At 48.1% G+C, this 24547-nt stretch overlaps 1 protein-coding gene across 1 annotated transcript; it reads left to right on the top strand.

The window, feature by feature from the left end:
• Positions 1 to 22324: 22324 nt before the first annotated feature.
• LOC123092785 (UDP-glycosyltransferase 83A1) lies at positions 22325 to 24345 on the top strand. Its single transcript, XM_044514612.1, has 2 exons — positions 22325 to 22882; positions 23198 to 24345. The coding sequence occupies exons 1-2, from the start codon at positions 22363 to 22365 to the stop codon at positions 24100 to 24102; spliced, it is 1425 nt and encodes a 474-aa protein (XP_044370547.1). The 5' UTR covers positions 22325 to 22362; the 3' UTR covers positions 24103 to 24345.
• The last annotated feature ends 202 nt before the right edge of the window (positions 24346 to 24547 follow it).

Consider the following 24547-nt stretch of genomic DNA (forward strand, 5'->3'; position numbering starts at 1 on the left):
TCTTTTTCAATAAACCCAAAATGCCCTCTGGAAATGTTCATGATTTCTGGTAAAGGTGAAAACCTCTGCCAAAAATGATGCACATATTTTTAGGCCATTCTAGATTTTTGAATTAAATCATTACTTATTTGCTTTTGGGCATTTAAATATTATAAAATATTTTAAATGCTCAAATAATCCCAAACTGAAATGTTTACTATAGGATATATTTCTAACAGTGGTCATGAGCAGTTGCATGAATTTTGGGATTGATTTAGTATTTTAATAAAGCCACAAAGCTGCAGAAAAATAGAAAACAGGAAAAGAGAGATAGAGAGAGAAGTACCTGGCGCTCACCTCGCAGCCCACCTGGCCCAACTCCAGCAGCCCAGCCCACCGCAGCCGCCACCGTCTTCAACCTCCTGCCAGTAGGCAGGAGGGCGTGTGGCCACCGCGCGCCGGCACACGCCCGAGCCACCTCCTGCTTCCGCCGCTTCTGGAGCCAGCCCCGAGTGACACGCACCCCCCCCCCCTCGCCCCCCTGCACCTCTCCTTTCTCCCCCTGGACCCCATCCCTTCTTTTGCTCCCCTCTCGCGTGCACCACCGAGCGGAGCTCATCGTCATCGTCGCTGTACCCGTGGCCAGCGGCCACCCCTCGCCCTGCCGCTGCGCCCAGACGCCCCGTCCTCGTCCCCCTCTTCCTCCTCACCAAGACGGAAGGCGCCGGAAGCCCTGGGTGCCGCCAGCTCCGCCGTTCCCCTCCTCGGCCACGGAGAATCGCCGCCGTCGATATGCCGCCGTCTCCGCCTCCCCGAGCTCGCTGAGACCGTCTCCGACCCCGCTGTGAGTTCCGCCTTCTTCTCCCCTGTTCCCCGTGCCCGTACGCACCCTCTAGCCGCCCTAGTCACCGGAGCCGATTGCTCCTCGCCGCCGGCCATGGCGTAGCCGTGGCCACAGCCGCGCAAGCTCGCTTCCGAGCACACCACCGCCCTCACCGCACTCGCAGGAGTCCAAAACGCCACCCAACGCGCCTCGCCGTGCCCACTAGCACCGTGTTCGACCTCGGCTGAACTCCGATGACCGCCAGGGTCGTCGCCGGCGAAGATTCCGGCCACCCCAGCTGCCGCCACCTGTTGCTTTGGATGCGCGAGAGCCCGGGCTACGCGTAGATGTCCTCCGCCGGCCATTTGGTCGCCGGAGGAGGAATCCCGATGCCCTCCGCCGTCTCGGCCTCGCCGGCGACTCAATGCCGGTGGTTTAGCCCCGATTGACCAGGGGTTTGACCTCCCATGGGTCGTTGACAAGTGGGCCCAGGCCCCAGCTAATCTTAGTTTAGTTTTTAATTAAGATTAATTAACTCCATTGACATTTTTTAGTTAGTAGTAGTTTAACACTAATTAAGTTAGATTAGTTAGTTAACCACTGACGTGTGGACCCCACACGTCAGGTTTGACCAGGACTAACCCCGGTTGACCTGCTGACATCATGCTGCTGTCATGCTGACGCAATAAGCTATTTTCTGGATTAATTCTAATTCAGGAAATTCCAGAAAATATCCAAAACTTCTAAAAATTATATAAAATCAACCATAACTCAGAATTAAATAATTTATATATGAAAAATGATCAGAAAAATCCAATCTATCCATCTGTACCATTTTTATGCATGTTAGAACAACTTATGACTCCTGTTTAGGACAATTCAATTAAATGGCATGTAATAAATCACATATGGAGTTTGAATTTGAATCTTTGATTCAAACCAACTTCATTTAACTTGTTGCTAGTTGCATTAGCTCAAACCATAGCATATTGCCATGTCACATTCATGCATCATATTGTTGCATTGTATTGATTGTGTTCTCCCTTGTTTGCTGGTATTTGTCCCCTCTCAGTAGACGACGTTCCGACGATGAGTTCGATGACACCGATGAAGAACTATATTATCTTCAGAAGTGCTAGGCAAGCAAAACCTCCTTGTTCATTCCGATACAATCCCACTCTCTCGCTCCTGCTCTTTGTTACTGCACTAGGACAACACCGATTCAACTGTTACATGATGCGGTAGTTGAACCCCTTTATCCTCTGCATGACCTGTCATTGCCACAGTAAATAGATGAAACCCACTAGCATGAGTAGGAGTTGTTTGAGCCCTGATGTGCCTACTCATTCATGCTTGTTTGTCATGCCTGCTACTGCTTAGAGTTGAGTCAGGTTTGATTCATCGGGGATGAATTGGAATGTGGTGAACATGTCCTACTGTTGAGAGCTAAGTGTGTGAACACGATTTGGTAAAGGTAGCGGTGAGAGGCCATGTAGGAGTACATGGTGGGTTGTCTCATTGCAGCCGTCCTCAGGAACTGAGTTCTGTGTTTGTGATCCATGAACAGTTACTACCACACATTGGGCTCCGGGCGCTCCAAGCTCTCTCGACTTATTAATCAACTTGATCTCTGTCCAGGAGTTGCAACTAGTTTCTGGTGTTTGTAGGTAGTGTTAGTAGTCTACCAAGTGGCACCCGGTACAGGTGGGCTTGGGACAGACTAGGCACAGTGGCACGGTGTACCAAGCGTAGATCCACCCGTCGAGGTGGGCTTGGGAACCCTGCACACATCGTTTGGGGCCGTGAGCGACACCCCAGCCGGATCTCCTTGCGGATGGAACCCGAATAGGCGATAAACCTGGACGAGAGACTTGTGTGGTTAGTCAGGTCGTGACCGACACCCTCGCTGGGCTTCCGCTTGAAGGTTGCCGAGTACATGTCGTGTAAACGGCGGTAAGTGGTGAGAGCGTGTGTGAAGAAGTACACCCCTGCAGGGTTAATATGATCTATTCGAATAGCCGTGTCCGCGGTAAAGGACTTCTGGGTTGCCTGTACAGTTCATAGACAAGTGAAAGTGGATACTCTAAAATACGCAAGATAAGCGTGAGCGCTATGGATGGCGTTCTCGTAGGGAGACGGGAGCGGTTCCATAATGGTGTATTGATATGGTGAATATGTGGACTCGTGTGTGCCACCTCAAAAGAGTTACTTGCAGTCGTAGTTCAGGTTAGCCACCGAGTCAAAGCTGGCTTGCTGCAGTTAAACCCCACCACCCCTTTGTTGATACTGATGCATATGTAGATAGATCTGATGTAAGTCTTGCTGGGTACATTGGTACTCACGTTGCTTAATTTATGTTTTTGCAGAGAGACTTCAATCTCGCTAGTAGTACCGCGTGGACTTCGACGTTTAGCTTGTTACCTCAGCTATGATCTTGTGCCTTCGGCAGGATCTGATAGATAGACAGGCTTCTCAGCCTTTTTCATTTGCAGATGTCTGTACTCAGACATGTTAAGCTTCCGCTTGTGCTTTGACTTGTATGCTCTGAATGTTGGGTCATGAGACCCATGTTTGTAATATCTCGCTCCTCGGAGCCTATTGAATAAATACTTGAGTTGTAGAGTCATGTTGTGATGCCATGTGGTATTTGCACATATCGAGCATATTGTGTGTATGTTATTGAAATACTTGGTATGTGTGGGATCTGACTATCTAGTTGTTTATCCTTAGTAGCCTCTCTTACCGGAAAATGTCTCTTAGTGTTTCCACTGAGCCATGGTAGCTTGCTACTGCTCCGGAACACTTAGGCTGGCCGGCATGTGTCCTTCTTCGTTCCTGTGTCTGTCCCTTCGGGGAAATGTCACGCGATGAATACCGGAGTCCTGTTAGCCCGCTACAGCCTGGTTCACCGGAGTCCTGCTAGCCCAGTGCTACAGCGTGGATTCACTCGCTGATGACCGACACGTTCGATGCTGGGTCATGGATGTCTGTCCCTGTAAGTTTGTGCCACTTTGGGTTTACGACTAGCCATGTCAGCCCGGGCTCCTTATCATATGGATGCTAGCGACACTATCATATACGTGTGCCAAAAGGCACAAACGATTCCGGACAAAGGTAAGGCGACACCCGTAGAAATACCGTGCGTGAGGCCGCAAAGTGATATGAGGTGTTACATGCTAGATCGATGTGGCATTGAGTCGGGGTCCTGACACCCGGCCCGGCACATCACGTCGTTCCTTGAAGGAAACCATGAAACATCTTTTATTGTCTCTAACGGCGGTGAATCTTCAGAGAGTCAGGGAAAGATAGAGCTGTGAAAATTCTCTTGGCTTTACAGTTGTCGTAAGGCTGAACCAAGACCCCGAATCGGAGTGATTGTCCCAGCCTCCAACTTTCGCCGAGGCGGAAAAGCCATGGCTAGCTGCTCATTCCTCTACCATCTTTTTCAGGGCGGAGCGTGGCTAATACAAACCCTCCACGCTGCACGCATGTCAGCAGCCATTTTCGTATGTGGTTTAGTTGGAGCACACCGTTGTGTTATCCTGTCCTCGAGAAAACGTTTTTCTCCGGATTGCAAATTCCGACAATGGCGATTCAAGTGCTTGATAGAGAAATTATTTGTGGGGCAGGCCGCCAGTGAGGCGACGGATCATGCAAAGGTTCAAACCTGCAGGTAACATACATGCACTCTAGTGTACTAACAAATACGAAGCTCTGAAGCTGCAATAAGCAGGCAGCTGAATCTGTCTATGATGAAGCGACATGATAGCTGGATACCTGCCATGAATATGCTTTCTGCTCGCCCTCGTCGGAAGAGAAAGCAAGACTGGCCGATTGGCATCATAACAGCGCTCGATCGCCAACTTACATACGGAACAAAATAACACAGGGAAGCAATCCAGGAAAGTACATCTATGATGTCTCATTAAACCCCCGGATCTTGGAGAAGTCATGTGCGCAGAAAAAAGATCTCGGAAGTGTAAACTATACACACAAGATACACAAAAGTGGCATTTGTACCACTCTTAGTCTTTAATCAAGGTTTTTTTTTTGACGAGAAAACCGTAGAACAGGATGTTCTACGATAACTTTTTTTTAATCAAGGTAACTATACAGGTTCTTTAATCAAGGTTCAGGTGTCAAGCTGTAAAAAATTCTCTACTTGATGTCAAATGTGAGCCTGTCAAACAACATATTCATCTCATTTGGTTTGTCGACAAAGCCACTTCTTTCCCACCATCTTTTTGCACAGATGTATGGAGTGTTGTCTCTTCTACACGTTCGAAAAGTTGTCGCGAGCTGCGAGCTGCAATCGATTGGGAACTTCTTTTTTGTTCACATGTAGCACTAGTTGGTTCTCCCATGAATAGATTCCACACTGAATGATGCTTATAATTCGTTATGAGTACACACGATACCATACGATTCCAATATCAGAGCCAAATACACAGCACTATAATATCCGAACCGCACCCTTGTCGAGCAGCTCCTGGGAAGAACCGGCCGGCATGGTTGGTTGTCTTCCTTTCTGTGGAAAATGGCGCTCTGGCACTCCTGTATAATAGAAGCCACGCTGCATGAAGAGTGTCGTCCCGGAGCGGCATAATAATACAGTAGTATAAAGCTGCGCAGGGATTAGTACTGTATTGTTTTTAATCAACTGCACATGCACATCTTTTCCTATGGTTATGGCCCTGATTACAGCCTTTTCCTGGGAGTAGACAAAGGAAATTCATCTGTCAGCGGAACAACGCATGTTGTCTGATGAGTGTTTCGGGTTGCACAATAAAGCTGCAGACGAGCGTTGAGTACAGTTAGCTTAGAACCAAAGGCACCCATGTACTGCTGCGAGAACACTATTTCTGCACAGAAGTTGTCCCTTCTTTTCTTTTTGTCAAGATAAAGTTGTAATATGATTTCACCATTCAGATTCAGTCATTCAGATAGTCCCGTAGACCGCAGTCGTAGTAAAAAAAAATGCACACTTGACTTCCAAATATCGGAAGTGCGTGTGCTAAATAGAAACATGTAAGCCAGAATGAAGCTCTGCAGCAGCAGCATGCATGTATGTGGTCATGATTAGTGATTCCGGTGAGCGCTCAGCCGGCCTAGCAACTCCTCAACTTTTCCAGCTTAGCGTGATTGCTCTTATATTGCCGTTCGCAGAAGCAGTGGGTTGCGACTATAGCCGAATTATGCCTTCTCCACGATGATTAATAATCGGTGCTAGCTAATTACCTTTGACCAGCCTTTCCCATCTCTAGTAGTACACCGAATCTGCATCACTAGCTGCGTCGTCTAGACATCATGAGGCTAGGCGTTACTAGTTCCACAACCGTGCCGCGCGCTAACACCACCAATCTTGGAGTAGCCAACAACACGAAGCTAGGGCGCACGCGGCATGATGCAGTTTCGGCCCCGGAGCGGCCGATGCCGTAGCGCAAAGCGACTTTTGCTCGGCACACCATGCGCCACCGCCCAGCCGCCGCGCGCGCCCCCGGAGGCAATGAATGGCCGGAGAGCACGAGTTCTCTTTTCCGATCCATCGGCCGTGACCATCGCGGCAGCAGCAGCAGCGGTAGTAGGCCGCGCACTGGGCTCAATGATGGTCCCGGCCATGGGTGGAGCTCTCGCGCGCTCACCGCAGGCCATGGACGACGGCGCGGCACGCAGCACCAAGGTCTCGCCGAGGCACACTGGGACAGGCAGAGCGCGACAGCAATTTGCACAGGCTTTGGCTTGGTGCATATGTATGTGTGTGCTGATGCATGACCAGAAAACTATAGTTCGGCCGCGCGAAACACCATGGTTAGCGCCCTGCGTCATCGCCTCCTCAAGCCGGCCCCATCATTTTGACCTAGACCCTTGTAAGCAGTACCGTGCGGGCGACAGAAGGAACCAAGGCGCAGGGCGGGAGAAAGAGCAATTGAAGCAACCACTAGTTGGGCCAGCGAGTAGAGTGGGTGTGGTGTGGGCCGTGGGACTTGTAATGGGTTCGCCTTATATAAGCGAACGGATACACTGTGTGGGATCAAAGTTTGAATTGAAGAATATTCTGAATCTCTCTCTGTCTTATCTTCTCCTACCTCCTGCCGATCCCCTTGCTCTGCTTCCTCCCTCACTCTCCTCGCCGTCGTCGATCCCCGTCCGTCCCTAGGGTGTGACAGTCTGGTACCAGAGCTTTGGCAGCGATTCGCCGCGCCGCCGCACCGCCGCACCACAAATTTTTTTCCCCAATTCGTACCCGGCAAATCCGAGGCGACGGTAGCGGATCACCTTAGGGTTTGATCTGTGTAATTCCTAACCTGAGGTGGGTTGATTTGGGGGAAACCGGCGACCACGACGACATTCAAGCCCAACCCGCAGTCGCGCTTCCTGGCGGACGAGATGGAGGCGTTTCAGGAGCGGATGCTGAAGGAGTTCGCGGCGCTTCGAGCCGCGCAGAACAAGCTAGACGCTGTCGACGGGATCCGCGTGCAGCTCGAGGCTCTCGACGCCAAGTTGTCGGAGCAGTCAGCGCGGTTGGATCAGGTACAAGTCAAGGTCGACCTCTCATGCGACACGCTGGGGCTAGTGCAGCAAAATCAGGCGCGCACAGCACAGGTAAACAAGCCACAGGACACCACGGAAGCGTCGTCCCGAACTGCTTCAAAAGTCTCGGATGGCATTCTAGGGGCAGGACCAAAATTGCCTGGGCGACCGCCTCCCCGTCCGATTCAGGTACCTGACACTGCTCCTGTTCCCCAGCAACCTGTGACTCCGGTTGGTGATGAGAACACGAGCAAGCGGCAATGGATGCCGAAGATGGATTTTCCACGTTTTGATGGTACTGAAGTCAGGATTTGGTTGGACAAGTGTGAGGCGTTTTTCAGATTATACAACATCCCTGACAGCTTCAAGGTTACCTCGGCATCGCTATATCTGTCAGATAACGCAGCCCATTGGTACCAAGTGTTCAAGCAGACCGGTGCATTTCACACATGGGAACAATTTTGTACTGTTGTGTTGTTGGAATTTGATGTCGATGTGTACAGGCAGAAGATGAAGGAGCTGATGATGTTGAAACAGTTGGCCACAGTGGATGAGTATAAGCAACAATTCCTACAGCTTGTGTACACAGTGAGACTCTACGAGCCTACACTCAGTGAGACGTTCCTCGTGACCAGGTTTCTTATGGGTCTGAAGGATGAGTTGCGATCAGTGGTGGAGTTTCAGATTCCTTACTCTGTGCAAGTAGCAGCTTAGTATGCTTCTGTCCAGGAGGGTTTATTGCTGCAGCAGAAAAACAGCAAACCAAGTTTCCCTAAGACCACTTATGGCAAGACAGACAACAGAACTGGGTTGGCTACAGGAGAGCTGTGGAAAGCCAAACAACTGAAAGAATATCGACGTGCAAATGGTTTGTGTTACAAGTGTGGAGAAAGGTTTGTGTCAGGGCATGTGTGCCATCAGCCAGTTGCAGAAAAAGCTCAGTTGAAGGCTGCAGAAGCTATGGATCCACATGAGATAATTTCTGATGCAGTATTAGATGCACTGATTACTGGAGAGACAGAAGAGTGTGCCACTGTATCTGCTACAGCTCTGTCTGGAGCTGCTCATCCGAAAACAATTCAACTAAGGGCATTGGTGGGCAATAAAGTAGTATTGATTTTAGTAGACTCTGGCAGTACTCACACCTTTGTGGATCAGTCCTTATTGGATAAAATTGCTGTCACTGCACAAAAACTAGAAAGACCACTGCGTGTGAAGGTAACCAATGGAAACATCATAAACTGTACTGCAAGTGTACCTGACCTGACCTGGTGGATTCAAGGGCACAGTTTTTGCAGTTCCATGCAAGTGTTACCACTAGGAGGACATGATATCATATTGGGCATGGATTGGTTGGAACAGTGGGGTGTGATGAAATGTCATTGGGCTGATAAGTGGATTCAGTTTCAGTACAATGGGCAAGAAGTCAAATTACAAGGTGTGTTACCAGTAAAACAAGATCACATTGAGGAGGTTTCAGCAGAATAGTTAGTTAAATGAGAAAAGGGAATGATGTTTGGGCAACTGCCCTGCTCAACAGGATTGTAATGGCACCTGTTATGGAAACACCTCCAGTTGTGCAACAAGTTATAGACAGAAACAAACAGGTGTTCAGAGATCCAAAAACTCTACCTCCCCACAGAGCTTTTGACCACACCATTAATCTGCTTCCAGATGCAGTGCCTGTTAACTGTAGGCCCTACAGATACTCCCCGTTACAGAAAGATGAAATAGAGAAACAAGTCAAGGAAATGCTAGATGCTGGACTGATCACACCTACTATGAGCCCATTTGCTGCACCTGTGCTGCTGGTTAAGAAGAAGGATGGCACATGGAGGTTCTATGTGGATTACAGGAAGCTCAATGCTGTGACTGTTAAGAATAAATTTCCCATGCCAGTCATTGATGAAATACTGGATAAGTTAGGAGGAAGAAAATGGTTTTCCAAACTGGATCTTAAGGCTAGGTACCATCAAATAAGGATGAAAGAGGAAGATGAGTTCAAGACAGCTTTTAAAACACACCATGGACAGTTTCAGTTCAGAGTGATGCCCTTTGGATTAGCTACTGCCCCAGGAACTTTTCAATGCGTCATGAATTTCCTGTTTGCAGGGCCTAATAGGAAGTTTGTGCTGGTATTCATGGATGATATATTAATATTCAGTTTCACTCTGGAGGAGCGTCTGGAACACTTGCAGTCTGTGTTTGATATTCTCAGAGAGAACCAGTTGTGTGTCAAAGAATCTAAATGTGTGTTTGCTTAGAACTCTCTGGAATATTTAGGGCACATTATTTCTGACCAAGGGGTAGCAACAGACCCTGCTAAAACTGAGGCCATGGTGCAGTGGCCTGTGCCAACCAATGTCACTGAATTGAGAGGGTTTTTGGGCCTCACAGGATATTACAGGAAGTTTGTGAGAAACTATGGACTGTTAGCCAAACCTCTCACTACCTTGCTTAAGAAACAGGCCTTTGTATGGACTGATGCAGCTCAACAAGCTTTCCAGTTACTCAAGCAAGCCATGATCAACACACCAGTGTTAGCTCTTCCTAATTTCAACAAAACATTCAGTATAGAGACAGATGCCTGCAATACAGGAGTGGGAGCAGTGTTGTCTCAGGAGGACCATCCAGTGGCTTTCTACAGTAAAGCACTGGGTGTCAACAACCAAAAAAAGTCCATATATGAAAAGGAATTCCTAGCAATAATGATGGCAATTGACAGGTGGAGATCTTATTTATCTAGAGCACCTTTTGTGATCAAAACTGACCATCAGAGTTTGTGCCACCTGGGAGACCAAAATTTAACTTCAGATTTGCAGAGGAAAGCGATGACCAAATTGGTAGGTTTGCAATTCTCTATCCAGTACAAGAGAGGAGTGGAAAATTCAGCAGTTGATGCTCTGTCTAGAGTTGCCCACCTGTTTCAAATACAGTCTGTGTCCACCAGTAGACCAGTTTGGGTACAAGAAATACTGAATTCTTACTCAGTGGATCCTGTAGCTTCTTCAATGCTGCAAAAGTTAGCTGTGAACCCAAATGCTTGTTCTGGATTCCAATTACAAGAAGGTCTGATCAAACAAGATCATAGGATTTGGGTAGGAGCAAACACAGGCCTCAAAACCAAACTGATCCAAGCTTTTCACTCAAGTCCTGTGGGAGGCCATTCTGGAATCCTCCCAACATATCATAGAGTGAAGCAATTATTCAGTTGGCAAGGAATGAAAGTGGTTGTGGAAAAATTTGTGAAGCAATGTGCCACTTGCCAACAGGCAAAACATGAATTGTGCAAAAAGCCTGAATTGTTGCAGCCTCTACCTATACCTGACAGCCCATGGCAAGAAATCAGTATGGATTTTATTGAAGGTTTGCCCAAGTCAAAAGGATACAGTGCAATTTTGGTGGTGGTCGATCGTTTTACTAAAGTGGGTCACTTTCTGCCTTTAAAGCATCCGTTCACTGCTGCATCTGTGGCCAAAGTTTTCTTAAACAACATAGTCAAATTGCACGGTTTGCCTCTGGCTATAGTTTCAGACAGAGATAAGATCTTCACTAGCTCCTTCTGGAAAGAGCTCTTTCGTGTGTGGGGCACTGAGCTACAAATGAGCACGGCCTACCACCCACAAATTGACGGCCAAACAGAGCGGGTCAACCAATGTCTCGAAATGTATCTGCGCTGTGCAGTACATGATTCTTCGAAGAAGTGGGCATCTTGGCTACCACAGGCTGAATTTTGGTATAACTCTGCATATCACTCATCATTGGGCTGTACACCATACCGGGCGCTCTATGGCCATGCTCCAAATATAGGCCAACTGATGGGACATGCTACATCTCACAACTCTGATGTAAACACTTGGCTAGCCACTCACACGGAGCACAATGCAGCTCTGAAGGAACACCTGACAAGAGCTCAAGGCAAGTACAAACTGTTTGCAGATCGGAAGCGCTCGGAGAGGGAGTTTGCTGTTGGCGAAATGGTCTATTTAAAGTTACAACCGTACGCCCAATCATCTGTGGTCAATCGTCCTTGTCACAAATTGGCTCTCAAGTATTTTGGTCCATACCAAATCTTGGAGAGAATAGGGACAACAGCATATCGCCTGGAGCTACCAAGAGGGAGTCAGGTACATCCGGTCTTCCATGTCTCCCAGTTGAAGGGGCACGTGCCAGATCATACCCCAGTGTTCACCACATTACCGGTTCCAGTGGATCTGTCAGCACCAGGAGTGGTACCTGAAGAAATCCTTGATCGTTGTCTGGTCAAGAAGGGCAATGCCGCGCATCTGCAGATTTTGGTGAAATGGGCAACGATTCCTGCTTCGTCAGCAACCTGGGAAGATCACGAGGTGCTCAAGTCGCGGTACCCGAGCGCACCAGCTTGGGGACAAGCTGGTTCTTCAGGGGCGGGTATTGTAAGCAGTACCGTGCGGGCGACAGAAGGAACCAAGGCGCAGGGCGGGAGAAAGAGCAACTGAAGCAACCACTAGTTGGGCCAGCGAGTAGAGTGGGTGTGGTGTGGGCCGTGGGCCTTGTAATGGGTTCGCCTTATATAAGCGAACGAATACACTGTGTGGGATCAAGTTTGAATTGAAGAATATTCTGAATCTCTCTCTGTCTTATCTTCTCCTACCTCCTGCCGATCCCCTTGCTCTGCTTCCCCCCTCACTCTCCTCGCCGTCGTCGATCCCCGTCCGTCCCTAGGGCGTGACAGACCTAGACCCTGATCTACTATCCTATGCAATGTATGCTCTACTCTCTCAGCCTTGCCCGCTTTACCGATTACTATTCCAGGCACGGAGAATCCAAGGCTACAGGGGCCAAGATCAGCTGGTCTCTGCTGGTCTTTCAGGCAACACGGTGGCCATGATTCACATTCACAGTGCATGGTGGCGCATGTCCGGCGATGTGATAGATGATGGTGCAGTCCTACGTACCTCGTTAGGCCAACTCCACCGCGCGACCCCAAATGGACGTCCGTTTTGTCCGGATTCTGTCCGTTTGGGTAGCGATTTGGGGTCGTGTCCGGGCCTGTCCTGGGATGCGGTGGCCGTGCGCCCAGCGCGCGACCGCATCCATTTTGCCCCATCCTGTCCGCGTCTAGTTTTCAAATGCCAGGCCCTAGTTCAGGCCAGCGCCCCCGGTTCACGCCGGCAACAGAGCCAGCGGCCTACACATCCATCGCCGGCATCAGCCAGCGGCCGGCAACACAGGCAGCCTTCAGAATGAATAGTTCTCCTTGCTGGCAACACAACCAGCGGTCGGCAACACAGCCGGCCTCCAAAATGAATGGTTTCTCGCCGGCACACTACCAGCGGCCCGACGGGCGGGCGGGCGGCACCCATGCCAGACTCAAAAAGAACGGCCACGCTGATCGGACGACCTAGTTTAGGCCTTCGGCGTCGAGCATCTCCTTCTGCCTGGCCTCGAACCAGGCCATCGTCTTGTCGCTCATCTTCGACAAGTCCACGCTCATGATCGCAAGGGCCACCTCCTTCGCTTTGGTGGCGGCATTGGTGGCCTCGATGTCGAGCTGCCTCTGCCTGGCCTTGACGTTGTCGGCCTCGATGAACAATGGCGCACTACTAATATCAACGCCATTGCTTTCTTCTTCTTCTTCATCGCCTTCGACATAGATGTCATCGTCTTCATGCCACGAGTCACCATGGTCGTAGTCAGCACGGTCGTGCCCACCTTCATCGGGGACGTACTCGGCGCGGCCATCCTGACTTTGGGTCTCATCGGGGTCGTAGGCACGACCATGCCCACCGTCGAAGATCACGTCCTCCATGTAGCGGTTGTAGAAGGGGTCGTCGACCGTTGGCGTTGGGGTTGGCATTTCATCAAACAAGACGCGGGGGGCCGGCATGGTGCCCGTGAACGGTGCCCGTGCCTGCTTTCTTAGCATCTCGACGGACGGTCGCCCGCCGCTGCTGGACCCAGGCGTGACGTTGAGGTCGATGACGGCCGCGGGGCCCGGTGTGGACGGCGCGAACGCGCCCACGTCCGGCGACCCCGAGAAACGGGTCTGGCCGTCGTGCCTTGGCGGAGGGAACCAGGGCGACATGGGCGCGGTGCGCGACGTCGGCGACTGGCAGTGCGTAGGCCGAGCGACCGACGAGCCTGTGCTTGCCGGGCCGACGGCCGCTGCAGGGAACCCGGTAGGACGGCCCATGCCAAGCATGAGGATGGCGTGCGCTTTGTTGACGAGGTCCTCCTTCTCGTCGGCAGCGGCCTTGCACCGCGCGGCCTCCAGCTCCTCGCGCTGGGCGGCGAACTTGGCCGCGACGGCATTGACCTTGACGACCGCTCCCCGTCCCCTCCTCTTCGCCGATTCCGCGTCCAACTTGGCGATCTCCTCCGGCGTGCACTCCGACCGCGGCTTCCTTGCCGCCTTCTTCTTCACCTTTGCGGGCGGGTCGACGGCCAGGCCTCCGGAACCCGGCGGGGCGTCGGCCATGGACGGGGGAGAGAGGGGGCGGCGGAAGGGACGTGGTAGGGTTTGGGGCAAATGGTGCCAAATAGGCGTGGGGGGTTTTGGTTTCTCCCACCGACGGGCGGGCCAGGGTAGGACAAGCGCGCGCATCCCGCCCGTCCGCGCGCTGTCCGTTTCACCCCAACCCGAGCGCAAGTTTGGGCCGGAGATGGGTCGAAAACGGACCGAATTCGAACATTTGTCCGTTTGAGGACGCGCGCTGGGCCGCCTCTTTTGTCTCTTTTACCCCAAACGGACGGGAACGGACAGGATAGGGTCGCGCGGTGAAGTTGGCCTTATAGCACGGCGACAAAGCAATCAAGGCTTGTTTTTTCATCAAGCAGGCGGCGACACTGTATGGGACCAAGGTTTTGGTGGAGCACGCTTGATCAAAGGCACGTTACGTAGGTCACGACTGATGACGCGGGGGCAATGTGATCAGGTCAAAGTCGACACAAAGCCATTTGATCGAGAAAAGATTCAAAGCTATCTCGCTTTTGCGCGGCCGGCGTGGCGAGCCCGAAACCCCATCTGCTAGCCCCGCCGCTGAGCTCACAAAGTCGTGTTTTAGATTCACTTTACGAGCATCGTCCATTTTGCCAAGTTATCATGCACCCTCGTCTCTCGCCACGCCGACCGTGATCGCCATGACTCGTCCGTCCTACGGCGAGGCGAGCGGAGCCTGCTGCCAACAATGCCGCACGGCGGGGGCGCGCCCGGCTGATTCTTGGAGCCGTCCGATGCATGATCCAGCGTACCAGGAGCCAGTAATACGTACGGTGGCTGAAGATCGGGCAGAGAGTGAGGGAAGGGGTTGGTGGAGTGTGTTGCAATGGCTAATGATGAGCTTTATCAGACACGGCGGAGGAATCTCCAAGGAACAAAAGCCAGCATCCATTGACATATTTCGTAGGCTCATCTCGCCGCATTGCCTTCCCTTTCAATCATGGCATTGTATGGAATCGGACGGCGACATGAACAGACCATTGCCCTTCAAAAAACATGAACAAGACCATATGTGACACTCTCCTCCCCATGCTCAATTTGTCGGGCTTGGTATGTGCGACAGTTTGTTCTCCGTGCATATTTTTTCCAACGAAGAGTGCATTTTATTGACTCAAATTGAAGCATTAAGTGGATACAAACATAAAGAGAACACACTCGCCCTATGCATAAATAAAATGCATACAGATAACACTAACACACACACAAGAAAAACAACAACAAATAGTAAAATCATGATCCCTACGTCCTAAAATTATTGTCTTAGATTTGTCTATATACGGATGAATCTAATACTAAAACATGATTTGATACATCCGTATTTAGACAAATTTAAGACAAAAATTTTGGGACGGAGGGAGTATTAGACCAAAGCTATAACTAACTAGGCAAAGGCGAAAGTCATGTGTAATCGCTGGTGTCAACTGAACACCAGGGCGTTTCAGTTTTTCAGTTGGCGTCCTTAGAGCATCTCCAATAGGCGCGCTAAAAGACGCGCACGCGCGGTAAAATTGCTTTTTAGCGCGCGCCGACCGATTTTGCGCGTTCCAGCGGTGGCGGGAAACAAGAGCGCGCGGGAAAAGATTGCGCGCACGCGGGAAAAGGCGGCAGCTTGTGCGCTAGATTTGGCGCGCCCTCTACCGCTCTCCCTCGTGCTTTCTCTCCTCGTCGCCGACACGCCACCACCGCGCCACCATGCCGTCTCGCCGCCGGGGAGGTTTGGGCTACCGCGACGTCCGCGTGCGCCCGTCCGGCACCTATTCCGCCTTGATTCAGTCGGGCGGCGGCGTGCGTCTCGGCCTCGGAACCTTCGACGCCGCCCAGGATGGCGCCCGCGCGTACGACGTTGCGGCGTGGCGCCTCCGGCGGTCCCGTTGGGACATGAACTTCACCGACGTGTCGATGCGGGAGCAGGCACAGGAGTTGGCGCCTTTCCCGCGGCTTAACACTGACGAGGATCATCGCAAACACCGGAGCTGGGAGCGTCGTCTTAGCCTGGCCGAGATGGACGAGGAAGCCATGGCATTGTGGAGGCAACGCTTCCCGTAAGACATCATCAATGAAGAACAGTTCTTCACCGAGAGGAGGGCGGAGAGGGAGGAGAGAAGGAAGGAGCGAGCCGCCTATCGCGAGGACAAGTGAACGCGGAAGGCGGTCGCTAAATACAACATGGCGCTACGAGATGCGTCGTCCTAGGACTCCCGCGATGAGAGGTTCCTTGACGCCTATGCTCAGACGTCGAAAGAGGACATCACCGAGGCACAATCCGAGTCGGAGAACAAGTAGTAGTAGTTTTTAGTTTTATTTTGTATCGTAGAAGCAGGCTATGTGGATGTAGTAGAACTATATATCGTTGGAGAAATTTAGATGTACGCATTTTGTATCGTAGAAGCAAGCTATGTGCCAAACTATCTTCATATTTGTATGCTATGTATGTAATCGTCTAAAAAAAATGAAATATAGCGTGCCTGCTGGAGCGGCTCGGACACGCTTTATTTGGCGACGGCAGCTGGAACCAGCGCAGCGCCGCGCGCAAAACCTGACTAACGTGGTGTGGTATTTTTATTTTTAACACGCCGCGTGTTGCGCGCTTGTTGGAGATGCTCTTAAAAAACAGTGGTTTTTGACCCTAGCCCAGGTAGCACGATCGTAGAGAAAAACATTTTGCAGTACAACATAGGGCATGGGGCAGCACTATGTATCGCTTTAAGCGAGACCTATCTTGTGCTCGCGTCTGTCGCCTCCCTAGTCCAGTGCGCCGGAAGCCACAAGCCACCGGCCACTTCCTCGTTTTTCTCTCTGTTTTTCCCTTCATGTTTTTTATTTTTGTTTTCTGCTTTTTATTTTTGTTTATACATTTGAATATTCTTGATATTTATACTAAAAAAACAGTTTACATAATTTTTCTAAAAAATGTTAACCTAGCATTTAAAAAATGTTAGATGTGCATCGGGAAAAAAATTCTCATGTATATGAAAACTCTATACAAACAATATAAAATGTGTATGAAAATGTTAATCATGTATTAAAAAAATTAGTTAACAAAAAAAATGATGATCAAGCATTTACAAAATTTTAAATGTGCATATATAAAAAAAATTGTCATGTATATAAAAATATGTAAAACATACAATGTGTATGAGAAAATATTGGTCATGTTACTAAAAATATATTAAATGTGTTTCCTGGTGTATACAAAAATGTACAACATGCATTTAAAAAATTAGACATCATAGAACATATATTCAAAAAAATTAATTATGTATTAAAATGTTAAATATTTATGTAAAAATATTATTAATTTATATGAAAACTGTACAATGTGTGAAAAAAATGTTTGTTGCCAGCAAAAAAATGTTCATCGTGTATTAAAAAATGTTGACCATGTATTCAAAATGTGTTAATGTCGTATTTAGAAAGTGTTAAGCATGTATTAAAAATGTATTGGATATATACCTAAAATGTGGAATGTGTATTGGGAAAATTAGACATCATAAAATATTTGTTTCCAAAAAATATTAATCTTGTATTGCAAAATATTAAACATGTATATATAATATGTTTCTAATGTATATGAAAAATGTTGAATACATATTGAAATTTTTGGACAATTGTTGAATAAAAAAGAAATGGAAGAAAATTGAAAAAAAAGACCAAGAAAAATTAAGACAATTAATAAAACCAAAAATCCAAAAAAGACGAAACCGAAGAAAACCAACGGAAAAGAATGAAACAGTGAAAACAGATAAGGAAACAAAGAAAACCAATAAAACCCCAGCAAGAATAAAAAAGAAAAACTAAGAAAGAAAGAAAATGATCAAGAGGGAGCGAACGAGCGAATCTATAAGAAATGGAAAGATGAAAATCAATGAAGAAATAGAATAAACTATAAGAAAAAAACTAAAAGAAAGATAAAAAGATAAAAGAACAGAAGAAGGGAGCGAACGAGCGAATCTATCAAAAATAGCCGGAAAAAGGTTCAAAATGGACTGTCCAACTAGCTACACGTGGAGGAAACAGTTCAAGCGAGTGTACCATATATCTCATTGTATGCGAGATATAGTTGCAGCGATGCGGGAGGAATAGGTTAGCTCATTTGGGGCTGCTATTGAGCCTTTCTTTCACTTCAGTATTGGCCCATCCAAAATGAATCGTTTTCTTTCTTTTGTTTGTAGCTTGCTGCTTGTTTTATGAAGTGACTGGCCGGACATCTTGTTGATTGCTGCTCGAGTTTCTCATAATCAAGAGGAGCACATTGGAGCCACCTGGGGCACCCGCACATACCAGCCTGTACAGTGGGGCCGCCCCTGCATCCGACGTTCAGTGAGCCTTCAGAGGACGCCGCGCTCCACCACATGGAGGAGGAAGTTTAGGTAATCAAAGATTCAATTCTTTTAAGGAGTTATGTTTAAGGGATATGCTAGAAAACACTCTTATTTAGTGGACCACATATTCTCCTCTCGATCATAAGAGGCCATATACTCCTCTAAGTTATAAGAGACCGTTTAGAGATGGTCTAACACCTTGGAGATGCTCAAACACCTTGGACACAAGTTAGTTCATCGTCCGTGTCTACGTCTTCTTGCTATTCCAAGATAATGGATGAGGATTGTATTCCATCCTTAATACTCACGTGGTAACCACTCGGGACTCAAGTTGTACAATTTAGCTACATGTAAGTTGCCAGGAAAATCAATTTGGATCAGTCAATTTTTTGGGCCGTTGATTTCTGCTTGAAGATTCGTGTTCCTTTTTTTTTCTGTTATGACTATTGTCATGCCTTGGGCCTAGATTTTCGAAAGACCACTATATCGGGGTAGTCGATTTTCCTATTAGGCTGAAGCCCATTTCGTGTTGCCTGTTTATATGCTTAGAGTGCTTCCTCATTTTCTGTTTGTATGCATTTTTTTCTTATCTTTTTTAGTTGGTTTTTATGGGTATTTGTGGATGTTGGGGGAGTGCAAAATGTATACATGTAACTAATACTATATAACAAGTGTATGAATTATACTAAAGTGCAAAAATTGCACTATTATGTCTTTATTTTTACGTATTAAAAAAGTGCAAAGTTGTGTGCAAGCTTTAAATTTTTTGTTTCCATTTTCTTTCTTAGAGGGTAATACCAATGTCACTAATTCATTTTAGCATGGAAAAAGTTGTTTTCATTTTGTTTTAGTTTTTGTTTGATTTTCATTCTTTTTAAAGGGTAATATCAATGTCACTATTCATTCCTACTAAGTATTTTTTTTCAAAATCCCATTATTATGTGTTTATTCATGCATATTATAGAAAAATTTGTGCAAATTTTATCATTATTCATAATATTTTTTGTTCTCTTTCTTCTTGAAGGGTAATATTAATGCTAGTAATTCATTCTTTCTTAGAAAACTTCATTATTTTGATTTTTATTTTGGTTTTTATTTTATTTTCTTTCTTCTTTAAGGGTAATACAAGTGCCACCAATTCATTTCTTTTAGGAAACTTTTGTTTTGTGAAATTTTACTATTATATGCTTATTCTTGCTTATTACAAAAAGAGCAATTTTGTGTAAATTGTGTGCAATTTTTACCATTATTTGATTTTTTTTAATTTTCTTTACTCTTAATTGGTAATACCAATGCCACTAATGCATACTCCCTCTGTCCCAAAATTCTTTTCTTAGATTTGTCTACATACGGATGTATCTATTCACGTTTTAGTGCTAGATACATCTGTATCTAGATAAATCTAAGACAAGAATTTTGGGACGGAGGGAGTACTTCTTAGAAAACTTTATTATTTTGATTTAGTTTTGGTTTTTATTTCTCAGAAAGCTTATATTAATGTCACTAATTTATTATTTCTTTGAAAGCTTCATTATTTGATTTTGTTTTAGTTTTTGTTTCATTTTCTTCATTTTTAAGAGTACTACGAATGCCACCAATTCATTCCTTTTTAGGAAACCTTCCTTTTGAAATTCTGCTATATATGTTCATCTTGCATACAATAAGAAGGAACAATTTCTATGTAAACTATGTGCATTTTTTGCTTTTTTTCATTTTCTTTACTCTTAAAGGGTAATACCAATGTCACCAATTCATTCTTTCTTAGAGGATTTCATCATTTTGAAGTTTCTTATTACTTTATTTTTTCTTAAAGGGAATAGCAATGCCCCAAATTCATTTCTTATTATTTTGATTCTTAGTTTTTTTTTCATCTCTTCTTCTTTAAGGGTAATATCAATGCTACTAAATTAGTCCTTCCGAGCAAACATTTTTTTGGAATCTCACTATTATTTGCTTATTCTTGCATATTATAATCACACAATTTCTGGGTACATTGTGTGCAGATTTTGTCATTCGTTGATTTTTTTTTCTTTCCTCTTGAAGGGTAATACCAATGGCACTATTTTTTTCTTTCTTGGAAACTTCATTAATCCTTTCTTCTTTAAGGGAAAACCAGTGTGACTAATTCATTTATTCTTATAAAACTTCTTTTTTGTGAAAATTACTATATTGCATTCTTTTTCTTGCATATTATAAAAACTTGTAATTTATTTGTAAATTAAGTACCAAATTTTCTCATTTATTTTATTCTTTTTACAGGGTAATGCCATTGTCAGTATTTCAAATTTGTTTCTTAGAAAACTTTTTTTTATTTTAGCCTTGACCGAATAGGGATGTGCATGATTACGGCTTGAAACCTTAATTAAGAGAATTAGATTGCCTTACATACATATGATTGCCACCATGAGAATAATGTTAGGTACACCGAGTTTTCATTAAAAAAAGATTAGGTAGTTCTTAGAGACGCAGGAACAAAGAAATACATGCATGCCCGGAAACTAATGAATTAACATGTTCAAATCTTTTTTTTTTCTGGATTGTTTATCAAGTATGTCCATGTGGTACATGTTAAAATCTTAGCCAACTTTAGCAGGTATTCCTAGCCGGATATTCTACCACACGTTTGACAACATGTATGTGCTCGAGTTCAATTCACGGATAAGCCTATCCATTACTAAACAAACTTTTTTAGAGCATCTCCAACAGTCGCGTCAAAAAACGCGCGCGGGGTAAAATGCCCATTTAGCACGGCGGCGGGAAACAACCGCGTGCGGTAAACGTTTGGGCGCGCGCGGGAGAAAGCTGTCGGTCGCACGATAAATTTGGCGCGCCGCTTCGTGCGCGCATATAAAATGCGGCGCTCGCCACGCGCTGCACCACACTGCCATGCGCGCATTTCCCCGCCTTCCTCGCCGCTTCCACCGCTTTCTCGCCGCTTCAGCGCCCCGCCACCACCGTGCCACCGGGGATCATCTGGCTACCGCGGCGTCCGCCAGCGCCCCTCCGACGCCTACTACGTCGAGATCCGTTCCGGTGAGGTCCGCCTCAGCCTCGGCACGTTCGAGACCGCGCACGAGGCCGCCCGCAAGTACGACGCGGCGACGTGGCGCCTAGGGAGGCCTCACACGCAGTTGAACTTTCACGACGTCTACACGCGCGAGCAGGCGCAGCGCGTCGCCCCTCTGCCTCGTCTAATTACAGACCAGGACCATGAGGACCACCGTCGGCTTTAGCGCCGCCTCCTCATCGCCGAGGAGGACGAGCGAGACATGGCGGAGTGGCGCCGGCGCCACCCGAAGGACGTCGCCACCGAGGACGCCTTCTGGGTGAAGACGACGGCAAGGCGCCACGCGGAGCGTGTCGAATAGGGGTCGACGCAAGGCACTAGCCATAATGCAGTGTGATATCGTCGAGGCAGGCGGGACGTCGTTCTTCTCCCCCGAAGATGACCGTTCGGAAGACATCTGGCTCGATACCTCGGACACCACCACCGATGATGAGGAGGAGGAGGAGGACGACGACTGGGAGTAGGTTCTAGTTGCACCATAGTTTTATTATCTAATTGCACCGTAGTTCTTTATCTATCTATGCTATGAACTATGTAAAATATCTTTGTACCGTTTTTTTATTATGCTATGAACTATGTATCATTTTTATCTATGAACAAAATATGTATGCACCGTTAAAAAAAGTGTTTGTGTGAGAGCGCGGCTACATTTTAGCGCGCTTGCCGAAGCTACGCGCGCAGTGCATTTTACCGCGTCTGCTGGAGCCAACGCTCCCCGCCACACATCGGCGCGCTGCAAACTGAATTTTAGCGCGCCGCTCGTTGAACGGCTGTTGGAGATGCTCTCATGGGTAATGACAAGTGAGCAGCTAGTACAACGCTCGAGTAGGAAGCATGCAGGTGCGCACAGTAGGAAACTTTTGATGTGAGCAGCGAATCGACTGACAGAAGTTTTTGGTCAGTCGGCTGACCGAAAAATGAAAATCAGTGAACTTACACCTAGCCTATCCTCAAGTAGTATGAACGCTGCGTTGCGTACCGGCTTGATCTTTTGGATGGAAAATCAGAGAATCGTGGTAGCCGCCGAAGCATGCGACACGGCAATGGTTTGACCCGCACACGCACAGTTCCGGCCCGCGCCGTATTTAAGCAGCAACGAGCAAGCAAATGAAACGGCAGATCATCACACAAATACTTCCCGTTCCCACGCACGCACGCGATGGCCACCTCCGCCGCGCCTGCGTCGCCGCACGCCCTCTTCCTCCCCTACCCGGCGCAGGGCCACGTCATCCCGTTCATGGAGCTCGCCCACCGCTTCCTCGACCGCGGCTTCGCCGTCACCTTCGTCAACACCAAGTTCAACCACCGCCGCGTCGTCGCAGCCGCCGGTGGCGCGGCGACGGCATACTCTTCAGCAGGAGGAGGACGGCTGCGTCTCGTTGCGGTCGAAGACGGGATGGACGACGCCGGGGACCACGAGAACCTCATCCTGCTCAACGCCGCCATGCAGGAGGCCATCCCGCCGCAGCTGGAGGCGCTTCTCGACGGCGAGGACGCGGCCGGCGAGGGGCTGGGAAAGGTGACATGTGTGGTGGTCGACTCCGGCATGTCGTGGGCGCTGGATGTTGTGAAGCGTCGGGGCCTCCCGTCGGCCGCGCTCTGGCCGGCGTCTGCGGCCGTGCTCTCGGTGCTGGTCAACGCCAAGAGACTGATACGCGATGGCGTCATCGATGACGACGGTAAGATAAGCAACGCAACTCGTGTTTGTATTCTCGTCAAAGTCGTTGCTGCAATTTATGGGCTTCACTGTAGGCCTCACATGCTCACATGTCGTTTGTCCAACAAACAGTTATCCAACGACAATCTGCATTCTGCCGAAAATTATTTCAACGTCTACAACAGTTTGAAAATGTTATGAAGAAATGCATCTATGGTCACCGCCCATTTACAAATCATATTATGCTAAAAATGATATTTCAGGAAGTGCAATCGTTGTCCCCATTGTGTTCGGTTGAGCTTCAAATCGCGTATTAAGTCATAATTCTACGCTGCAGGAGCACCCGTTAACTTGAAGAACAACTCATTCCATCTCAACGAGTCCACAGCGTCCATGGACGCGACCTTCCTCGCCTGGAATTACATGGGCAACCGTGACGCCGAGCGCCTGGTGTTCCACTACCTCACCTCCACCGCGCAGGCCGCCGCTGAGAAGGCCGACTTTCTCCTCTGCAACACATTCTCCGACATCGAGCCGGCCGTCTTCACCGGCCCCACGCCGGCTACCATCCTCCCAATCGGCCCGCTCCGCACATGGCAACGGCCGACGAGACATGCGCCCGTGGGGCACTTCTGGCACGCCGACGACGACGCCTGCACGTCCTTCCTGGACGGGCAACCCCGCGGATCCGTCGTGTACGTGGCGTTCGGAAGCATCAGCATCATGACCGCGGCGCAGCTTCAGGAGCTCGCGCTCGGGCTCGAGTCGTCCGGCCGGCCGTTCCTGTGGGTCGTCAGGCCGGAGCAGGCCGGCAAGCTCCCAGCCGGGTTTGCGGGCGCCATTGACGGGCTCGGGAAGGGCAAAGTGGTCGGCTGGGCACCGCAGGAGCAGGTGTTGGGGCACCCTGCGGTGGGCTGCTTTGTCACACACTGCGGGTGGAACTCCACGCTAGAGGGCGTCCGCAATGGACTGCCGATGCTGTGCTGGCCATACTTCACCGACCAGTTCACGAACCAGACATATATATGTGACATCTGGAGGGTCGGGCTACGGGTTGCGTCGGCCGAGGGTGGCGGGCTGGTGATGAAGGAGAGGGTGGTGGAGCTGCTGGATAGGATTTTCGAGGACGAAGGTGCCAAGGAAAGGGTGCTGAGGTTGAAGGAGATGGCGGAGAAAAACATGAGCGACGAAGGCCAGTCGTTGAACAATTTGAATGCGCTGATGGAGTCCATGAGAAGGTAGATGTTGTACAGGATGGTTGTTGGTTCACGTGTCAACGTTGTGTCGGCTATGATCGTTATTGAGCATTCTCATTGTTTAGCACTTGGAGAAAATGGTGCGTACATTCTACTTTTATTTCATATAATAACTAGCACATATACCCGTGCGTTGCAACGGGAGAAAAAAATAGTGTGCACTTAATATAGTGAGAATTATATATGCAAGAAAATCTTGTGTGCTAGTCAAGAAGAAACATTTTGGTTCTGGGTTTCGCCGCGTGTGAAATAATCAATCCGCTATTTTCTTCATTTATTGATCGAGTGGATTTAAGAGTGTTAGGGGGTGTTTGATTGCAGGGACTTTTTTGTGTTGAGACTAAAAAAAGTCCCTAGCAAACCAAACAGGGGGGACTTTTTTGAGACTTTTTGCTAAAAGTCCTTAGAAGCACCTCCTTGAGAGTTTTTTT

Source organism: Triticum aestivum, chromosome 4B (genome assembly GCF_018294505.1).
Source record: "Triticum aestivum cultivar Chinese Spring chromosome 4B, IWGSC CS RefSeq v2.1, whole genome shotgun sequence".
NCBI classification, from domain to species: Eukaryota; Viridiplantae; Streptophyta; class Magnoliopsida; order Poales; family Poaceae; genus Triticum; species Triticum aestivum.